Source organism: Scophthalmus maximus, chromosome 8 (assembly GCF_022379125.1).
Source record: "Scophthalmus maximus strain ysfricsl-2021 chromosome 8, ASM2237912v1, whole genome shotgun sequence".
NCBI lineage: Eukaryota > Metazoa > Chordata > Actinopteri > Pleuronectiformes > Scophthalmidae > Scophthalmus > Scophthalmus maximus.
The window spans coordinates 23,118,687-23,137,379 of record NC_061522.1 but is presented as its reverse complement, the minus strand read 5'-3'; the positions used below and the strand labels follow the sequence as shown (position 1 = coordinate 23,137,379).

At 44.1% G+C, this 18,693-nt stretch overlaps 2 protein-coding genes across 2 annotated transcripts in view; both read right to left on the bottom strand.

Annotated features, from left to right (window-relative positions):
• LOC118312445 overlaps positions 1–13,693 on the bottom strand; it is a 37,305-nt gene extending 23,612 nt beyond the window's left edge. Inside the window, exons 1-8 of the mRNA XM_047333912.1 lie at positions 13,197–13,693; positions 12,241–12,371; positions 10,659–10,841; positions 7,194–7,260; positions 5,080–5,737; positions 4,856–4,860; positions 2,385–2,530; positions 72–152 (exon numbers count right to left, since the gene is read on the bottom strand). Of these exons, the coding sequence (XP_047189868.1) occupies positions 72–152; positions 2,385–2,530; positions 4,856–4,860; positions 5,080–5,737; positions 7,194–7,260; positions 10,659–10,841; positions 12,241–12,371; positions 13,197–13,485 (1,560 nt within the window). The 5' untranslated portion in view covers positions 13,486–13,693. The remainder of the gene's footprint in view (positions 1–71; positions 153–2,384; positions 2,531–4,855; positions 4,861–5,079; positions 5,738–7,193; positions 7,261–10,658; positions 10,842–12,240; positions 12,372–13,196) is intronic.
• A 1,284-nt stretch (positions 13,694–14,977) lies between these two features.
• On the bottom strand, positions 14,978–18,404 carry ddt (D-dopachrome tautomerase). The gene is made up of 3 exons (XM_035637085.2): positions 18,204–18,404; positions 16,980–17,155; positions 14,978–15,443 (listed from the first exon to the last, which is right to left on the bottom strand). Exons 1-3 carry the CDS (start codon positions 18,309–18,311, stop codon positions 15,371–15,373), a joined length of 357 nt encoding a protein of 118 aa, XP_035492978.1. The 5' UTR covers positions 18,312–18,404; the 3' UTR covers positions 14,978–15,370.
• Between the last annotated feature and the right edge of the window lie 289 nt (positions 18,405–18,693).

Sequence of the window (18,693 nt, the reverse complement as noted above, 5' to 3'; positions counted from 1 at the left end):
GATCCGAGGGTCCAAATAGATTTTGTGAAATTTCTTTAATTCAAGCGCTTGGCTTCTCGCCCCGTGTGCACCCGCTGGTGGGCTTTCAGCTGGCGTGGGAGGACAAAGGGCTTGTCGCAGGGTTGGCAGTGGAAGACCCCCTCGCCAAGTCTCTGGAGGTGGAGAAGAGGCGGCCACACTGCTGGCGTGTGGAGAACAGGTCATCGAAGGAGGGCGAGTTCAAGTTGTTGGTGAGCAGCTCTCCGTTTGGTGACTGTACGTTAAAACACTGTTACTCACACACTCGCTCCTCTTGACTGAAGCCTCACATGCCCGAAGGCTTCAGACCAGGAAGCTCCCGCCCTCCAGTCTGCTCCAGCACCACACACACCCTTCACTCCAGTGTTTGAGTCCAGGGCCTTCGCCAGTGGAGTGTGTTCGTCAGAGATCCACCGCGTGCTCGTCTTCCTTTGGATCTCCTGCTGCGGCCGGATGAGAGTATGGACTTGCTCCCTCTCTCTCTTCCTGCAACTGGGCTTCAAGTCCAACAAAGTCCTGCTTGTCAAAAGGTGCTGAAGCTCACTCTGCGCTCTCGGCGGCAGGGGAGGGAGACGGAGATCTTCCATATTCTCGCTCTCATTCGTAACTGTATCAACACTGTCAGGTCAGCCAACTACCTTCCATCCATACCACTACACCCTTTGACCAAACGCTTGATTTTAAATGTGAGCTGACATTGAACAAGTACACACAGATCTCACATGGTGACATTTAGACGCTAAATTTGACTGTTTTAAGTTCAAAATAAAAGACGTGAATTTGTTCAAGACTGACCAAAGAGATCAAAACTATAACTGAACATGTCAACAAATGAAGACAATTTCAATAAAGATGCATAAAGAGAAACAACTTGTATGTATCGGAAGGGGGGACACATTGTTTGTCAGCAGAATATGCAAAAACCACAAATCAGATTTCTATGAAACTTGAAATGAGAAAAAGGATGAGACATGGGCCAAGAGAGAACAGCCAGAATGGGTCCTTAACTTTCTTTAACATTGGGAGAGCGATTTTTGACATATTTCCCCAGATTCCCAAGGGATAATTCGTGGATCTTGATTAAATAAATAAGGCATATTAAGGGGACAGAGTGCCATTCCAGTTTTTAATGTCTTTCTTTTCACAATTACCTTGAATGTCACCCGGTTGAGCCCATACCTTCACCGAGACCAAATCCTGCTAACAAACACCAAATAATATGTCAAATAATTTTGAAATGATTATATGAATAAAAAGGTTTCGAAATGTGTGTGGAAGTGCAGGCTGTCCTGGTTGAATGTTCTGCCAGCAGAGCTTCAACTGCACCTCAGCCACACTCTAGTCGTTCCCTCATGGAGATAACTGGAGGGGAATAATCAACGACGCAAACATTTTCCAGACAAATAGGCTCATAGCCGGTGGCATTACCCAGCAGTAAATGGTTGTGTATGTAATCCACTAGATACACGTGACACGTTTCAGAGATAGCATCTGTTGTCTTCATCCATCTGTTAAATATCACATTAGGTATTTCACTTTTATGTACATGTGTAATAATGTTGGCCGATGTTCAGCAAATAAACTCCCCGGCTGTGTTTCACAGCGGCCATGAATGTTTAAGTATGCTTTCATAGTTGTTCATCCATTGTGTTGTGTAGATGACATGCAAACATTTGTAAATGCCACTTAAACATCTTGACAAAGTTCAAACAAACAAATTTCTCACATCTATGTAGACACAGGGATGGATTGTGAGAAAGCCCCCACCCATCATATACAGCTATAATACTATATATATATATATATATATATATATATATATATATATATATATATATATATATATATATATATATATATATATATATATATATATGAATAATATAGTACAATAGCAAGACACAGTTGATGAGAAACAAAATGATTTTTGTAAAAATGAACAACTCTTTGAAGTCCTTTTGGATCTTTCTTATTGTTGTTTTGAGCCTCTTTGTGGTCATCCAGTCCAGTTTATTATTCAGGTGAACACCCAGGTACTTATAAGAGTCCACTCTCTCTATGTCCTTTCCCTGGATGTCCACCGGTGTTGTGGGGGGGGGTGACTGCGCCTGTGGAAATCCACCACCGGCTCTTTGGTTTTCCCTGCGTTGATCTGGAGGCAGTTTCCACTGGCACCAGTCCACAAAGTCCTGAGTCAGTTCTCTGTACTCCCTGTCATCGTCATCTGAGATGAGGCCGACGATGGCAGAGTCGTCAGAGAACTACTGCAGATGGCAGGTGGCTGTGCTGTACATGAAGTCTGCAGTGTACAGGGTGAACAGGAAGGGAGCCAAGACCGTTCCCTGTGGAGCTCATGTGCTGCAGACCACTGGGTCAGAGACACAGTCCCGTGTCCTCACATACTGGGGGCGGTTGGTGAGGCAGTCAATGATCCAGGATGTGAGGTGGGGATCCACTGCTGTGTGCTCCAGCTTGTCCCACGGGAGCACCGGCTGGATGGTGTGGAAGGCACCTGAGAAATCAAAGAACATGATTCTCACAGTGCTTCCGGGCTTCTCCAGGTGAGAGGTGAGATGAAAGTGAGGATGGGGCAGGAGAAGCCGAAGCAGTGGGGGTCTGTGACCTGAGTGCTGTGGAGACGAGGGGGGCTGCAGCCGGGACGACTGGGTTGTGTCTCTTTGTAGTCGTTTGCGTCTCTTTGTACTTATTGTGATTCTCATTTGTTAGTCTGGTTTCCTTTTTAATGTTTTATAGTCAATTTTCCTGAGTACAAAGCACATACAAGAGTAAAGCACAAAATGTTTTTCTCTGAAAAAGTCTTTTTTCATGTAAAACCACTTAACTTGTTTAAGTGATATAAAGTCTTTTCCTATTTCTTATCTGGGACATTTTAGTTTTCATTTTTGTACAACAGGAGGAAGTGGAGACTCGTCGTCCACCTTTATTTACAGTCTATGGTGAAAAAGAACAACCTGTGTTGTATTTATAATCACAGTAGGGATGGTCAGGGTTAGGGTCCAAAGTCACACGTACGCATTGAAGGCTCCAACAGAAAAGCTCATTCCTTTTGAATGTGGTGATGTCATGCGTGGCCAAACTCCATTATGGTCCCATTTATTTGCTTTTGCTTGCACTGTGTTTGTAGAAGCAGCCAATCAATTTGCGCACCCAGCAGTCAATTAAATCACGTTAATGCAAATACTGGTCCTGCCTGACACCAAGTGTTAGCATAAGCCTGGAGAGAGGAGGCGGGGGAAGCTGTTGAACCTCGTACGTTATTATTTTCTGTGCACTTCACTCTCGCGTTGCATGGACAGCTTGGAAGGCACATGGGCACAAGAGCCAGTTATGTTGTGTGTGCCGAGCAGGTTGGTTTTGTTCTGATGATCGCACCAAACACCAAGCGTCAGGCACACATACTGTCAAGCATTAAAGCAACACAAAGATTCTTCAAACTTGACCTCCTTGGTTGATTTGCTTATAAAATACCAAGTATTCAAATGTATTATCCAAAGTTCGATCAAGAGCAACTGGATTGGATTCTTGAAGACGCTTGACCTTCATCCAAGATGTTTCTTCTTCAGTTCTAACTAAGTTGTGGTGAAACCAGGTATGTGGCCTCTATGGGGTCTGGACCAGACTGTTTCAACGATAGTCGTTAAAATTGTTGTAATTTACAACCATGTCCAGTTGCTCCGGATTCAACATCTTTGGATAACAATGCCCTGGATGAATGACACTCCAGAGCGTCAAATGTCTTATTATATCTGATCAAAAAATCAAAAGACATTCAGTTCAATATAAATATGTTTAGAACATCACATTTTCAGATCTGAGAAGTTAGTGGAGCTTCAACAGTTAATCGATTAATCGATTAGTTATCGATTACTAAATGAATCGCCAACTATTTTGATCATTGATTAATTGGTTCAAGCAGTTTTCATGGGGAAACAAGACAAACTTCTCTGATTTCAGCTTCTTAAATGTGAATATTTTCTGGTTTCTTTACTGTTCTGTGACAGTAAACTAAATATATTTGGTGTGTGGAAAAAACTTCACATTATCCTCGAGTTTTGGGAAACACAATCTTAACTTTTCACAAATCTATGGCATTTTATGGATCAAACAAACAACTAATTGATTAGTCGAGAAAATAATCCACGGATTAATCGATTATGAAAATAATCGTTACTGCTGGGAATTAAAAACATTTGACACTTTGAAATAAAAGTGTCTACAACAATTATTTCCATGATCAAAATAGTTGCCGAGTAATTCTGTGTTGATTGACAAGCGCTGTAGTCATTACAAAGTGGACCCTGGTGCGTGACGCCGTGGAGCGGGGCAGGTGACCCCCAGCGACGGTGCTCGCTGTCCAGTACCGTCGCTGGGTAGTATTCCAGTATTCTACCTCATGTATATATAGTTATCTGTTATTCATATGTATTTCAGCATCTTTGCACTCAGCACCATTGCACTAGTATCTTCCTACAACACATTGCTCTCATTTTTGTACATATATATACTGTATATATATACTTTATATATATTTATTTTTTCTAAACTAGGTTAATAACTGTATATAATAACTAAATGTTATTGTTATGTTCTTGTTGTCTAGCTCTGTTGTCCTTGTTTTGTTTGTGTCAGTCTTTTTCTGTGTAAGTTCTCTGAGAGCTCGGGAAACCGGAGTCTAATTCCTTGTATGTTTAGACATGCTCGACCAATAAAGCTGATTGTGATTCTGATATCACTATCACTCCGGCTTTATTAACTCCAAAGATAGTATTTGAACATACAACAGACTACATGGTCTTTCCCTGTTTTGTTTTTTTACTAAATCTGATTCGAGTGAGCACAGGGGGATGATGTAAGATGTTACACTCTTTAAATGAACAGGAACTTAAAACATATCCTCCAAAGTTAATCCAAAGACGAAAAGGTAACATTTCAGTAACAGCAAACATAACACTCAATGTAGGATGTTTCAGAACATCGTGAACAAATGTCATTTCGGATCTTTCCCCAGGGGCTAAGGGACACAGTAGTGTGGACCTCTACCTGGCGGAGTGCAGCGCCTGGTGCCTGATCAAGTTGCTGAGGAAGGAGAAGTTCTTGCCACACTTGGAGCAGTGGAACCTCTTCTCCCCGGTGTGGACGCTCTGGTGGACCTTCAGGTTGGTGGAGTTGGAGAACTGCTTGCCGCAGTGGAGGCAGGGGAACGGCCTCTCCCCCGTGTGGACCTTGAGGTGGCGCTTGAGGCTGCACAGCTGGCCGAAGCTCTTGCCGCACTGGTTGCACTGGTACGGCTTCTCCCCTGTGTGGACGCGCTCGTGGATAAGCAGCTGGCACTTGTGGGCGTAGCGGCGTGAGCAGAAGGTGCAGGCGTGGGGGAGACGAGGCTGCTGCTGCTGCTGCTGCTGCTGCTGCTGCTGGGGCTCGTTGGTCTCAACACACAACAGTGGCTGATAGTGGGACCTCGCACTGCTAAGAGGAGTCACTTCAACAGCTCCGTCAGTTCCACCTCGTCCAGACGACGGAACCGTTGGGAAGCTGCTGCTGGAGGCGGCGTTTGTTCTCGCGTGGCTAAACGAAGAGTTTCGAGCCGTAGCTTCTCGTGCGTATGTGGAACAAGATGGCAGCTGCACATCTTCAGCCTCGCCGGTCTCCCGCCAGTCCCGCAGGGCGGGGGGGGGTCTGCATTTCTCCGGGGTGTCACCTAATGACCCAGAACAAAGAAACACAATGAGAACAAATATTACCTGCATTCATTTTACAGAAAGTACACTATATTAGGGTTTATTTAGGTCAGCTTGTAAAAGCATAATAAACACAGTGTTCTCTGTTCTCGACCTCATGTGAGCAGCCTGTTTCCTCGTCGATCTCTCTGACCATTCACCAAATTCACAGAGATAGAAAACAGAGAAAAGCTGGAAATCTTTTCAAGATTGAAAACAGAAATCATTTCTCTGATGATCGACAAACCAATGAATCGACTAATCACAGCAGCTTTTGCATTTCTTGTACTGAAACTGAGAAATTATGTCACACAGTCAGAGCATATATTCTAAAAAAATTTCAACAAGTGATGATTATTTAGTAATTTGCTGTTTTACCACAGAACAAAGAGGAAACCTGCAGTCAAGACGGTGGAAACTGAAATGTGTGTAGTGAGCGGGCTTCATCATATGCTGAGCACATACAGGACTTACACCAAAGAGACAGAATTATTCTACTTTTTAAAATGTATTTCTATAGTTAGTATGGAAATCTAATGTGAAGTGACGAAACATAAAGTATCTGTGTGGTGATACTTCAGCATGATGTCAGCTACAGAAACCATTCAGATATCATAATGTTCCACTGTTCCAGGACATGTCTGCTTGTTTTTTCCCCCCGACTGTTTATGATGTAGTATTCTGTCTGTTTATGATGCAATATCCTGCCACTGAAATGTATAGACAGATTGTTTCAAATCCCCAAAGACCGTCTCCAATTTGAAATGAACTACTGCTGCATACGGTGAGCTATTCATTTAAGCTTTAACCAGGTCAGAAAACATGAAGCTATTACACATGTATTCAGCTATTTGAATAACAGAAGTTTAAGTTTAGTTTTTTGCTGACAATGTGAGTTTATATTGATGGTCTGTAAGAGCTGCTGCACTAATGTGTGCAAGATTTCTTCTGACAAAAATTACAATGACCAGCTGCTTAAGAAAACCTATATATATGTGATGTTTTTGCAGATTCATGTCTACAGTAGCAGCTAGTACGGCACTCAGTTGAGCGCATGCTGCTGCCAAGGACCACCTGTCCCTTGAAATTGAATCAAGCTGTACCAAACTGTACACTCATAGATATCAGTCCCCTAAATATGCCAGATTTTTTTTATCAAGATCCATGAATTATTCCCTGGGAGATTTAGTGAAATGTCAAAAGACATCCAGTCCAAGTCCCAAAACCAATCTGCCGTTTTTGCATAAACCTTATGACAAACAAACCAAAACCCAGAAGGGTTTGTCCCATCTCCTTCACTCTGGTATGAATTATCAGAGCAGCTGAGGAGGTAAACGTGGATGTTTTCTGTACAGTCTGACGCTAAAGCAGGCCAGCGCATGACGGTGCCTGGTGCAGGTCCAAATGATGTCTGTGGCGATTCCATCACATTAATACCTTGCACTTCATGCATCTTTTCCTCCGGGCTCTGAGGGCTGCTTGAGCTTTCCAGACGTCCCTGGCCCTGGAAAGAGGAGGGAGGTGTTTAGCTGACACAAAGAACCTGCGAGGCTCCGACACAGCAAGAATGATCACTTGAGCCAGGAGTCACCGGGTTGACGTGCGATATACTGTACGTGCTTCTATCATCACATCACTCATTCACTTTTCCAGCATCCCGCTCGGTGAGTGCAACAGCCATTCATACATGAAACGAAAGCATCCAATCAAACTCTTTGAAAATAGGATTTATTGGCATATTTACACTTCGCTGTGTGTATATAAATTCTATAAGCTCTGGTCACAAGAATACATTTCAGTGGTTAAACATGTATTTACGACTGTAAAACGATGTGATGGATGTGAGAGGACAAGTGACAGGAGGTCTGAGGTGGGAAAGCTGCTTCTAAAGCAGTTCACTGCACAACACCACACAAGGAGCTCACTACGCTGCTCCCATTGAACATACTGTAGTAGACACGGTCATCACAGCACTGATCCTACTGGTTAATATGAGCAAAAGAGAAAGAGGGACGGTCATGAGAAGTCTAAATGTGATATGATTAAAAACATTTTTAATCTGTATCAATTCGATTTAAAAGACAGCTCTATTAGTTCCATTCCATTCATCTCAATTAGGGCTGGGCAATATGTTCCAAAATGTCATCAAGACCAGGCGTCACAAACATCATTCACAATAAGTGCACTTTCATTTCTGTTGTTATGAAACGTCTCTCTCTGGGTTTCTTGTTGCTTTGAGCCCCGTTTTTTGTTGAGCTTTGAATAAATTGCCTGGTTTGAATAATACTGTTTTGTTAAATTTGACTTGGTTGTGAAGTTTGAAATTGTCTAAAATTGTTAAAAGTGTCTCAGGTGATCCGATCACACAAGGACATCGTGTTAATGTGTCTCCTGTGATCACTTGTAATCAGATCTCACTTCCCCACACATGGGGATATATATGCCTTGTTTTTGGCCAGTCAGACTAAACATACAAATTAATTGTAAATGCCTTAATGTGTGTGAGTGTGTGTGTGTGTGTGTGTGTGTGTGTCTGTGCGCATGTGTGTGTCTATGCGCATGTGTGTGAAGGAGACAGAGAGAGAAAGAGAGCAGAGCCAGGAGGGGCAGAGCGAATCAATGTGTGTAGCTTTTACAATGAAAAGAGGTTTTACTCATTTGAAAGTGTAAAAAAAAAAAGGAAACACTGAGAAGTGTGAAAAGGATTTTTGTCTATTGTCAGCATGTGATAAAAGAATGTGGCCACGTGTCCCAGACCACCTCTGAATGTGGTCCGAGTGACCGGATCTCAAATGTGTCCTTAATGTGAGCTGTCCGATTGGAGTGGACAGATGTTAATACCAGGTGTGAACGGGGTCTCAGCCCACATTCAGAGATGGTCTAGTGCACATTCTTTTAAGTAACATTTTTTTTTTGCCCTCAGCTTTTATTAGATGGTGACAGTAAAGGAAACAGGGTGAGATAGTAGGGGAATGAGATGCATTAAACAGTCGTGGACGTGGAGGTCCTGTGACCCACTACAGTCTCTTCATGAACTGAAAATATTTCTACACTACACTCTTTCCTTCACACTGACTTATTTGAGGCAACTGCCACAATATTAACATGGACCACCACATGTTAATTATCATAATTTTTTTTTAACAATTTCTGATCAGTAGAATCTCATTTTATTTTGGAGCTGCACAGAGCGTGTAGATTGGATCAGTCTCTCCTCACCCTGATCCCTTTCATCATTTATTTAAACATCAGGCGTTCCCAAACTTTTCAGCCCCCGACCCTCAAATAACACTGCCAGAGACTTGCTACCCCCGTCATCCCACAGATATATGATCTGAGCTGCTTCACACATCCTGTTTCCTGTGGCGCTGTAAACGGCCCTATCGCTAATTTGTCATAATGATCTCAGGAGTTACGTGGAGACAAAGAACAACGGAAGGGTGATGATTCTTTGAAACGTTTCATGATAGTTTGAATCGTTTTTAAATTGTTATTGCTTGCTGGAGATCATCTGGCGACCCTCCTTCTGTGTCTCATGACACCCTAGGGGGTCCCGACATGGGGAACCACTGTTCTAGAGGATCAGAATATTATGTCCGACGGTGCAGAGAAGCTATGACTCCTTGATTCCTATTAAGTGATATGGATGACAATTGAAAATAAAAAATAGGGTGAAGGCCTCTCTCCATATTATCATGGCTCTATCAATTATCTCATATTAGGGGAAGAAAACTGTGTCACTTTACAGATCTGACATGAGAAGAGAAATATTTTTTTCTTCTTGTCATCTTTCTTCATGCTCCCTGGCCCTGCTCTTTAAACCAGCAAACTCACAAACACTTAGGATGGTGGGATTTAAAGCTTCAAATTTGAAACCTGTCTCCTTTGTAAAATAGATTTATTTATGGACAACATTAAAAGAATTGTCATCCTGTAATTCTCTTTATGGTTGATTCAACTGTTGAGTCTGGTGTTCCCTCGCTGGATTCAGACTGCCTGCATTTAAAAGTCGAGAGAGGCAGACCGGTCAAACTACAGAGACACTGCTTGAAGTCCTGGTTTTGATTTAGTCTGCTCCTGGTTCTAATAAAAAGGCTCTGACAAGTCTTGAAAACGAGCCACTTGCCTGGCCCTCTTCAGTGGAACTCTCGGTGCTCAGTGCTGGATCTTCTCATGCCTCTTGAGGTTGCTGGGGTGGGAGAAGCGCCGTTGGCAGATGGAGCAGCTGAAGGGCCTCTCTCCCGTGTGCACGTTGTGGTGGATGTCCAGCTGGCTCTGGCACACAAAGCTCTTGCCACACAGCGGGCAGGCGTAGGGCTTCTCCCTGGTGTGCCTGGCCATGTGCTTCTGCAGGTCAGACTCCAGGAAGAAGCGCTTGGTGCAGCTGGTGCAGCCGTATGGGCGATCCATGGTGACGGCGTGGTATAAAGACATGTGGCACCTGCTGGAGAAGGGTTTGCGGTGGCAGGGGGGCACGGGGCGGAGCAGCACCAGGTTGGGTGTCTCACGGGAGGATGTTCCTGGAGGGTCATCACGAGGGAGAACAGATCCTACCTGCACTGACCTGTGTCCGGCCGACTCCAGTCCAGTACATTGAATCATGGGTAATGTAGTTTGATCATGTCTGCCTCTGCCTGCTTCTCTGTCTGTCTGTTCTATGTGTAACCATTCACACTCCTCTCCCTCCTTGTCTGACACCCCACCTCCATCAATGACTATCACCTCTGACAGATTGGAGGAGTCTAACGCAGCAACAGTCACGTCAGAGTCGGAGTTCAGAGGCCGACTGTCCCCTGCTCCGACAACACCTCCTGTCAGCAGGAGGCTGCAGGCGGTGCCACTGCTGCTCTCAGCTTCAGCTGTCCTGCCGACAACAAAGGTGACGACGTCAGATCCACTGACCTCCGTTACGCTGCTGCACCCGGCCGGCCAGCCGCCGCTGCCGTCCTTTGAGTCGGGGGGGAGTGGAGTGATGTCAGTGCCGATGCTGGTGTCTGGTGGCGCCTCGTTGTCAGTGCCCGTGGTCTCCATCGCCCCCTCCACCTTGATGATCAGCAGCCCGCCCTCCTCCTTCGGCTCTGCTGACTGAAATGACAAACTCATTCAAAACCATTTCTTTGGTTCCCTTAATCCCATTATACTGGGATATATATGTATATATAAAACATTTGGTAGATCTGACTCAATAGAAAGACAGGAAGTACTTTTTTTCCCTGGAGGCGGGCCTTACTATACACAAGGGTTATTGTGAAGCTGTCAATCTCAAAGACGACGCACTGATACTTTAACAGAAATATTAACATCACATATTATCATCAGGATTAAATAACAATCATAAATGTAAGTCATTTGACCTTCATCATCTACATTACGCTTTAGTGTTTTATAAAACATCAATGTGGTGACGCATTCTAGAGAAACCTCACAGCAAGGGGAGATCTGCGTGCTCCCAAAAGTTTTCTATACGCATGGGAAAAAATAATAAATATTTTGCGCATGCATCACGGGAAACACTGGCTATTATTATTCTTAGTAATCAATTGTTAATTAGTACAGGTAATTAAATTATGTTGCACCACGTTAACATTGTGAATGAAACTCTTTAGCACTGTGACAGTGTTTTGAGGCACTGTGTACACCGCTGTCGCTCTCCCTCTCTCACCAACACACTGACGATGGACCAGACTGTCAGAGATATATCCTGGTCAATCGGCCGATCAATCAAAGACACAACATAATTGTACTTTTTAACTATAAGTATCAGTCTGGTAGAGATTAATGCGGCGGTTGTACAACTGTCCTCTCTCTCTCTCTCTCTCTCTCTCTCTCTCTCTCTCTCTCTCTCTCTCTCTCTCTCTCTCTCTCTCTCCTCCCACCCTTTTTCTGCCCACTTCTCCTCTCTTCCCCATTTCTCTCCTCACCCCAACCGGTCGAGACAGACCACTTTTTCAAACTGCATTTCTAGAAAAAGAAAAAGAAAAAATTATGGAGTTTTTAATAGAGGTGCAACAGTGAATCGATTTATCGATTACTAAATTAATCGCCAACTATTTTGATAATCGATTAATCGGTTCATGTAGTTTAAATGAAAAGAATTTCAGCATCTTAGATAGAATATTTTCTGGTTTCTTTGCTCCTCTATGATAGTAAACTGAATATCTTTGGTGTGTGAACAAAACAAAACATCATCTTGGAGTTTTGGGAAACATGATCAACATTTTTCACATTTTTACGACATTTTATGGACCAAACCACTGAACGATTAATCGATATGAAAGTCAATCTGCGCAACCCCAGAACATATTTGATAAAACACATACTCAACAAAGTTAAACATGAAATTGACTGAAAGCATCATTCTATACAAATCAATAATTATAATTTGAATTTATAATCACTCAGTGATCAGACTTTGAAACACCCTGCACGCAGGGGGAGCGTGTGAAGACGGACTACCGGTCTTGGGGCTCTGTGGAACAGCTACCTCGGTTTTGGTGGTGGTGACGACCTCCTGGTCGGGATCCTGGTCCAGGTTGATGGGCTGACTCTTCTGCACGCACTGCTGAGACCCTGGACCTCGGTTCAGAAACCGGTTCCTGCCCTGCAGAGATGGGTCTGGTGGAGCATCAGGGGGAGAAGGAGGTGCCGCTCATTACTACTGCTACACATCCTCTGCACACACAACAGACAGCACTGTCTCTGCACAGTGTTAAAACCCCCACAATGGACTTGACCTCAGCAGAAACAAAGAACTACCTGTTGCAAAGTGTTAGCTTTTTCATGATGTATTTTGAATCCAGTATGAAGTATAAATGAGCGCAGCTTTATATGTATGAGCATTAAAGTCCCTTCACTTTTACATGCTGAGAGCAACAAGTGGGTTTGTTATAGCCCTACATACACAAAACAGAAAGAAACACTATAACAGTGAGAATGGTGGCACGGCCTTCAGGAGCAATCTATGGTGCCTTGCCCAAGGACACTTGGGGACACAGGCTGGAGGATCACCAGGGTCTCTCGTACTGTGGAGACGGCAACGTTTTGTCTTCCCCGCTGGCAGTCGATCCAAAGAGGAAGTCAGGGTGGGCGTCTGTCTGCGTCAGAAAGTCTCATGTTTAAAACGAACACGTGTCAGTGTTGACATGACCTTGTGCTGAGGCTTGCTTCTGATCTGGTCAGGGCATTAGAATGTTGTCCAGTTAAAGACATGTGTCTTTTCTATCGTCTCCTTCCACCAGAGTTACCGAACACACACTGATTCACACTGGAGAATCTACATTCCGTCCAGAGTTACGGACACAGGGTTTGAAACAGTCTGACCTGCACTGAGCTGAGCTGGAGACCACAGGTATGTGAGTATGGCCCCTCACAGGTGAGGTGACAGCGCTGGGGTGATAAGTTAGTGTCGGCTGGCACCTCACAGGTGTCGGGGCTACGTACCGGCCAGTGGGCCCTTGCTCTGCCGGCTGAGGAGGCGGACCCCGGGGAAGCGGCAGCCGAAGGCTCCGTCCGCCCCCTTCGCTCTCTCGGCTCGGTAGCGGGCGACCTGCAGCTCCAGCAGTTTGATCTTCCTCCGCAGGACCTCGTTCTCCTTCTGGCCCCGGGACACCTCCAGCTGGACCACCGCGTATCCGTCGTCCACGACTTTGCAGATTTCCGCAACGGCCGCGTTGGCCAGCACCTCCATGATGGAGGCGATCTGAGGATGGAAGTCCACGGCCGCCGACATGGTGCCAGCGCGCAGCGGCCTCGCGGACGGGACGGGGCGGGACGGGACGGGACAGGGGGGGGGGGCTCTGTCTTTCAGACGACACTGACGGGGAGCGGAGGGTCGCAGCGCTAACTGGAGTACATCTAGGTGACGCTGCTGTGTTCAGAACGAGAGAGAAGGCGAGGACAGTGTTGGATGTGCTCGCGGCCCGGAAGCTCTGGTGTTGTTTATCCAGTAGGAAGGATGACCACAGGAGCACAGCGCCCCCTGTGGCCCGGAGCGGCCCTGCACCACAGTGCAGCACATGCACACAGTTGCGTCTATTTCCAGTTGTTAAGAGAACTTAGAGGTCATGTCGTGTCTAAAGTCATGTCGAGTCTCTTAAGATGTTTGGAGTATCTTTTTCCCTTAAAGAAATAATAAATAAACAAAAAATCACATAATTGTAGAGACTGTTTTGACCATGGTCACTGCACCATCGAAATTGAAAGTATTCAAAATATCGTTTTATATTTTGGAAATAATTTACAATGTTTTATGCAGCTTCTTATTCTATTCTAGTTATGTGATCATATTCTTTACTAGAGCCCGACCGATGTGGATTATTTTAGGGGGCCGATGCAGATATTGATATTTGGGAGTACAAGATTCCCGATACCTAATACATTGGCCGATATATATATATTTCTTAAATCTGTCAATGATTCCTAAGATGTCGTTATCAAACCTTTGTGACAAAGACGTGTAATTGAGGCTTGATATTTTTATTTAACCACAAAATTTATCATAAAATATAACCTAATACATATAACTTATAACTAACATTTATTTGACATAAAATGTAAACATAAATGCACATTTAAAGGGTCAAAACAGTTGGCCGATAATATTGGTCGGGCTCTTAAAAATTCTGCCGATACCGATATGTCTGTGAAAGGCTAATATCTGCCAATATTATCGGCCAACCGATATATTGGTCGGGCTCTCTTCTTTACATTTGGCCAGGTGTAATATGAAATTATACTGTCATCATCTCTGTCCTGTCACATGAACATAACCTGATCAGTTCCCAGAGTCAACAGAGCCAGGTATGAACCAGCATCATGGTACAGGTTATCCAGGGTAGTCAGTTTTTGCCCAGGTAAAGCCAAATTAACTTAAGTTAATGTTACAGGCCCCTAGTGTTCATTTTTAAATTTAGTATATCCATCATGATGGAAAATACACACAAGCCGTAATTGACTATAGCCCATATACCGTCTGGACTTTTGATGTATGGGGTATTGAAAGTGTTAATTGTATTTTAACACGTGCCATTATTTCATCCTGATTTAAAAAGGTAAAGTCAGCTTTGTTTCCAAACTGATATTCCCACTGGGTGAAGAATGTGAGGAACCTCTGATGTCACACGTTCATCTGATAGCAAAGGGAAAAGTGTCTGTGTATCCTTTTAAAACAGTTTCATACACGTGATCATCCATGGAGACTACAAGATACAAACAGAGTCCAGTTCATCTCCTTCATGTTTTAATGAAAAGATATCTCAGGTCAGTCTTCTGTCTGTTCAAACATTAAAGTCATAAAACTGACAAAGACATTAAAAAAGGAGAAATCACTTCTCTTTTCTGAAAATGATTTCCATGAAAATAGAGACATTATTAGTATTATTATAGTATGGTCTTCTTAAACAGTCTGTAATACAAGATATTTCAGTAATGGAGGCAGTAAGAGATCTTAGAATCAATCAAAACAGAAGATATTATCATCGTGTTTCAAACAGTAGACCTGTATGTGACATGAAAATACAGTAAGTGCCTTTAGTGTGTCATTAAAACTGATCTCATCTGTCCACGCCTTCTTTTAGGCCTGAGACTGTGAGCCGTGTCAGAAAAGACGACGTCCTTCACAAGAAGCTCATCACGGTTCCATTCTTCCCGACCTGGTGAGGCTGCAGCGCGTGGAACTGAATAACAATCCTGTCAATGAGAGGGGACTGTCGATCATTTACTCATATGAAAACAACATGGAAACAACACAAACTGAACATGAAGTTACTCCCGGTGCGATGTCTGACAGCAGGATTTCATTTGGGCAAACAGAGTCAGTTTGCAGGGTCTTCAATGCTAATGTATATCGTCAGGGGTTTAATTAAGATTTGTGAAGAGAGGGAGCCCCTGTCCAGTGAGGTAATGGGTTGGGTAAGACAGTCTTCATGTTAACAATTTCTTCAGTAGAGATAAATTCCAGTATTTGTCAATATATAGGATTGTTCAAGGTAAATATGACAAACATTTTTCTAAATTTGAACAACTAAAAAAGCAACCAACAACTAAATTCTATTCATCATCATTATATCAATGATTTTTTTCTCAGATTTAATCTGGTTTCCTATAACAGACATGTTCAACCCCACGAGAACTGGGCTTGTACTGCTGCAGTATGTTGTTTGGTCATCACGAAACCAAAATTTTAGACTTCGATACTGTCGTGGAATTTTATGTCTTAAACTCTGAAGACAAGTCTTTTCAGGCACCAAGCAAGGTCATCATGTCTGTGGCAAGCCAAAACAATCTGAGAGCAGCTGAAGTCTCTCTCTCGAGGTGTCATAGTCGCAGGGAGATGACGACATTACCCTAAACTAAATACACTACAGCGACCAGGGATGGGCAGACTATCATGGGATGCCCAACACTGTGAACCTGTTGATCTGTGTAGCAAACCGGAAGTCTCCTCAATTTTGAGCTCTTATAATAAATACTTCTTCTTAAGACATCCACAGTTTCCGTCTTCCTGATTCAGCATCCACTCCATCAATTATTCCATTTCAGATACGAGACGAACGTGGGTTTGTTGCAGGAAGTGAGTCTCTGTCGGTGTTCGAGAAATCAAAAGTCCCCTTTTCTATGCCATTGTCCTGCATTCTTCACCGCAAACGTATAGCCCAAAATTTGTAGTGTTTCCTCAAATTCAGGTCACGCAATCTATGCTTCGGATCAACGCGGTTGCGCAATCTCCTCTTAAAAATCATTTGTGCGTCTGACATATACGACAAATACGCTTGTTGGAGTCTTTGGCATTTCTCTGAGAATCTGCCTCAAAAGAAAAGAATATCGATAAACAGCTCCGACTCTTTTCCTGCTCTACACTCCCTGGTTCTTGTTCAGGACTTGCCCTGGTGGTCTGGTCATGTAGTTTACTTCACCACAGCGACAGGTCGCTCACCGGCTGCACACAAGCTGCTAACTGCTTGTGCCTCAGCCTCTAGTCACATGATAGGATCCCTTTACAGCCGCAGATTGAGGATCAGTTGATATTCTTCCGCCTTGTATCCTAGGAAACTTGAAAATCTCTCTGCTTTCGGTATTTTCGATACAATCGAAAATTGAATTAATGGAGATCATATCGTTTTCAACACGTGGTATCCAAAGAGTATTAAAGTATCGGTACTTGTGACAACCCTAGTATGTTGTTATACAACCTGATGGTACAGTGTGTTTGCAGGCATAGCTGACCTGTCTTCAGTCAGACCGAGCTCTCCGGTCAGGAACTCAAAGATCTTGGCACTGTGCTCCTTATTCTTGTCAGCGGTGTCGGTCACACCGATGGCCGACACCGACAGCATTACGCACGGAGAGCAAGAGCCCGCCATCAGCATCGGCAACCCGGGGTTCACCACCACGTTCATCCTCTGAAAGACAACCGCCACGACAACATCAGTGAGGCTGCGGCATTGAAACACTCATCATCATAACAGTCAGGGAAGCGGGAGTTGTGTTAAGTTTAACTTGTCCTTGATGCAACTCGATTTCAAAACAGGTTAGGTTATTCTAAACCTCCTCTAGTCTTAGCCTCTCACGAGGTGGCGTTAAACATGTATACACTCATATGTACAGTAACAGTTACACTGGAAGATGGACGAGGAGGTCTGAACAGAGTCTGTATCAGAGCAGCACCAGAGCTGAGTGTCAGAGTGGCTTCCTGCCTCTCGCTGCCCACTGTTGTGCTGCCACCCATTTCCATCAGTCATCAGTTTGAGACAGGACTCATTTTGTAAAGTTTATAACATGCCACAGTGTTGCTTTTAAGCTGCACCATGTACAGTGATTCTGCAAAAAACGGGAGGTGAGTCAACAAAAATGCGAGTTAACGTGATGTTTTCACCCCTGCTCGTTTGTCATATTAATGTTATAATTATTATTATTTATTATTATTATTTAACCATAGTATTTCTTTAGATTCATCATCACACCCAATTTTTTGTATTTCTTTTACTTGTCATAAATATATTATTAATGGCCAGCGCGTGTCGTGTGATTTACAAGTACAGTATCGATAATTGTTACAATTGTAACGGAAAGTATCGGTATTCTATCGAATTGAAAAAGGCTGGTATCGTCCATCGTGACGTCACCGGTGGTTTGAGGGGGCGGGTCTGAGTGCGGCCACCTTCACCTGCAACCCTGCACCGATTGGACGGTAGTAGCTGCCAATCACGCTGTGTCCATTCCCTTCTGTAGAACCAGACTTCTCTATGCAACCGGCCACTCTACCCTGGCTCCTGCTCGGTACACCGGAGTAACACGGTGACATGACACTGACCCCATTGTCCCGATTACACACTTGATGTCGAAGCCGTTATTTAATACGTGAGCTGGGAGAGCGCTCCGGACTGTTAGTCACGAAGCCGCCCCTCGGCCCCGAGGAGCGCTCCAGCGGAGGTTGGAAAAACAACTCACGTCCTGCGGTTTCCCCAGAGCGGCCGCGGCGCTGCTGCACAGCCTCTTCACGAAGTCCTCGGAGAAGGAGGCGGCCGGCAGGTTACTCTGCAGCTCGACGAAAGGCATCGTGAAGAGCGGACCGCACACTTCTGACAACTCCCGGCTCGGTCAGGGAGAACACGAGGACGAGGACGGCAGACGCACTAGTTAAAAGACAACTTCCGGTTGACACTTTCAAAATACGCGTCGTGCGTTTGCGATGACTTAGTCAAATTGTTGCTGTTTTTACTGAACTAATTCTGACTTAACTCATTCTGACTTTTACTGACAAATGATACTAATGTTTTCTGATTTGGTCTGATGGATTTTTTGTGTGCGTGTTTCACTGAAAGAGTCCCATTCAAGTCATAGAATCTCTCCCCATCTTCATTTACACGTGTATGCATGATTTCCCTGGACAGACACATCCACATAGACCGGAACTATAGCCTTTATTTTGTTGGTTTTA

Excerpts from the sequence above, each read along its gene's own strand:
- ddt (XM_035637085.2), bottom strand. The coding sequence starts at position 18,311 with ATGCCTTTCGTCGAGCTGCAGAGTAACCTGCCGGCCGCCTCCTTCTCC. Across the intron at positions 17,156-18,203 it reads CTCTGGGGAAACCGCAGGAC|AGGATGAACGTGGTGGTGAA; the intron begins GTGAGTTGTTTT and ends GTTGTCTTTCAG. Across the intron at positions 15,444-16,979 it reads CTCGGTCTGACTGAAGACAG|GATTGTTATTCAGTTCCACG; the intron begins GTCAGCTATGCC and ends TCTCATTGACAG.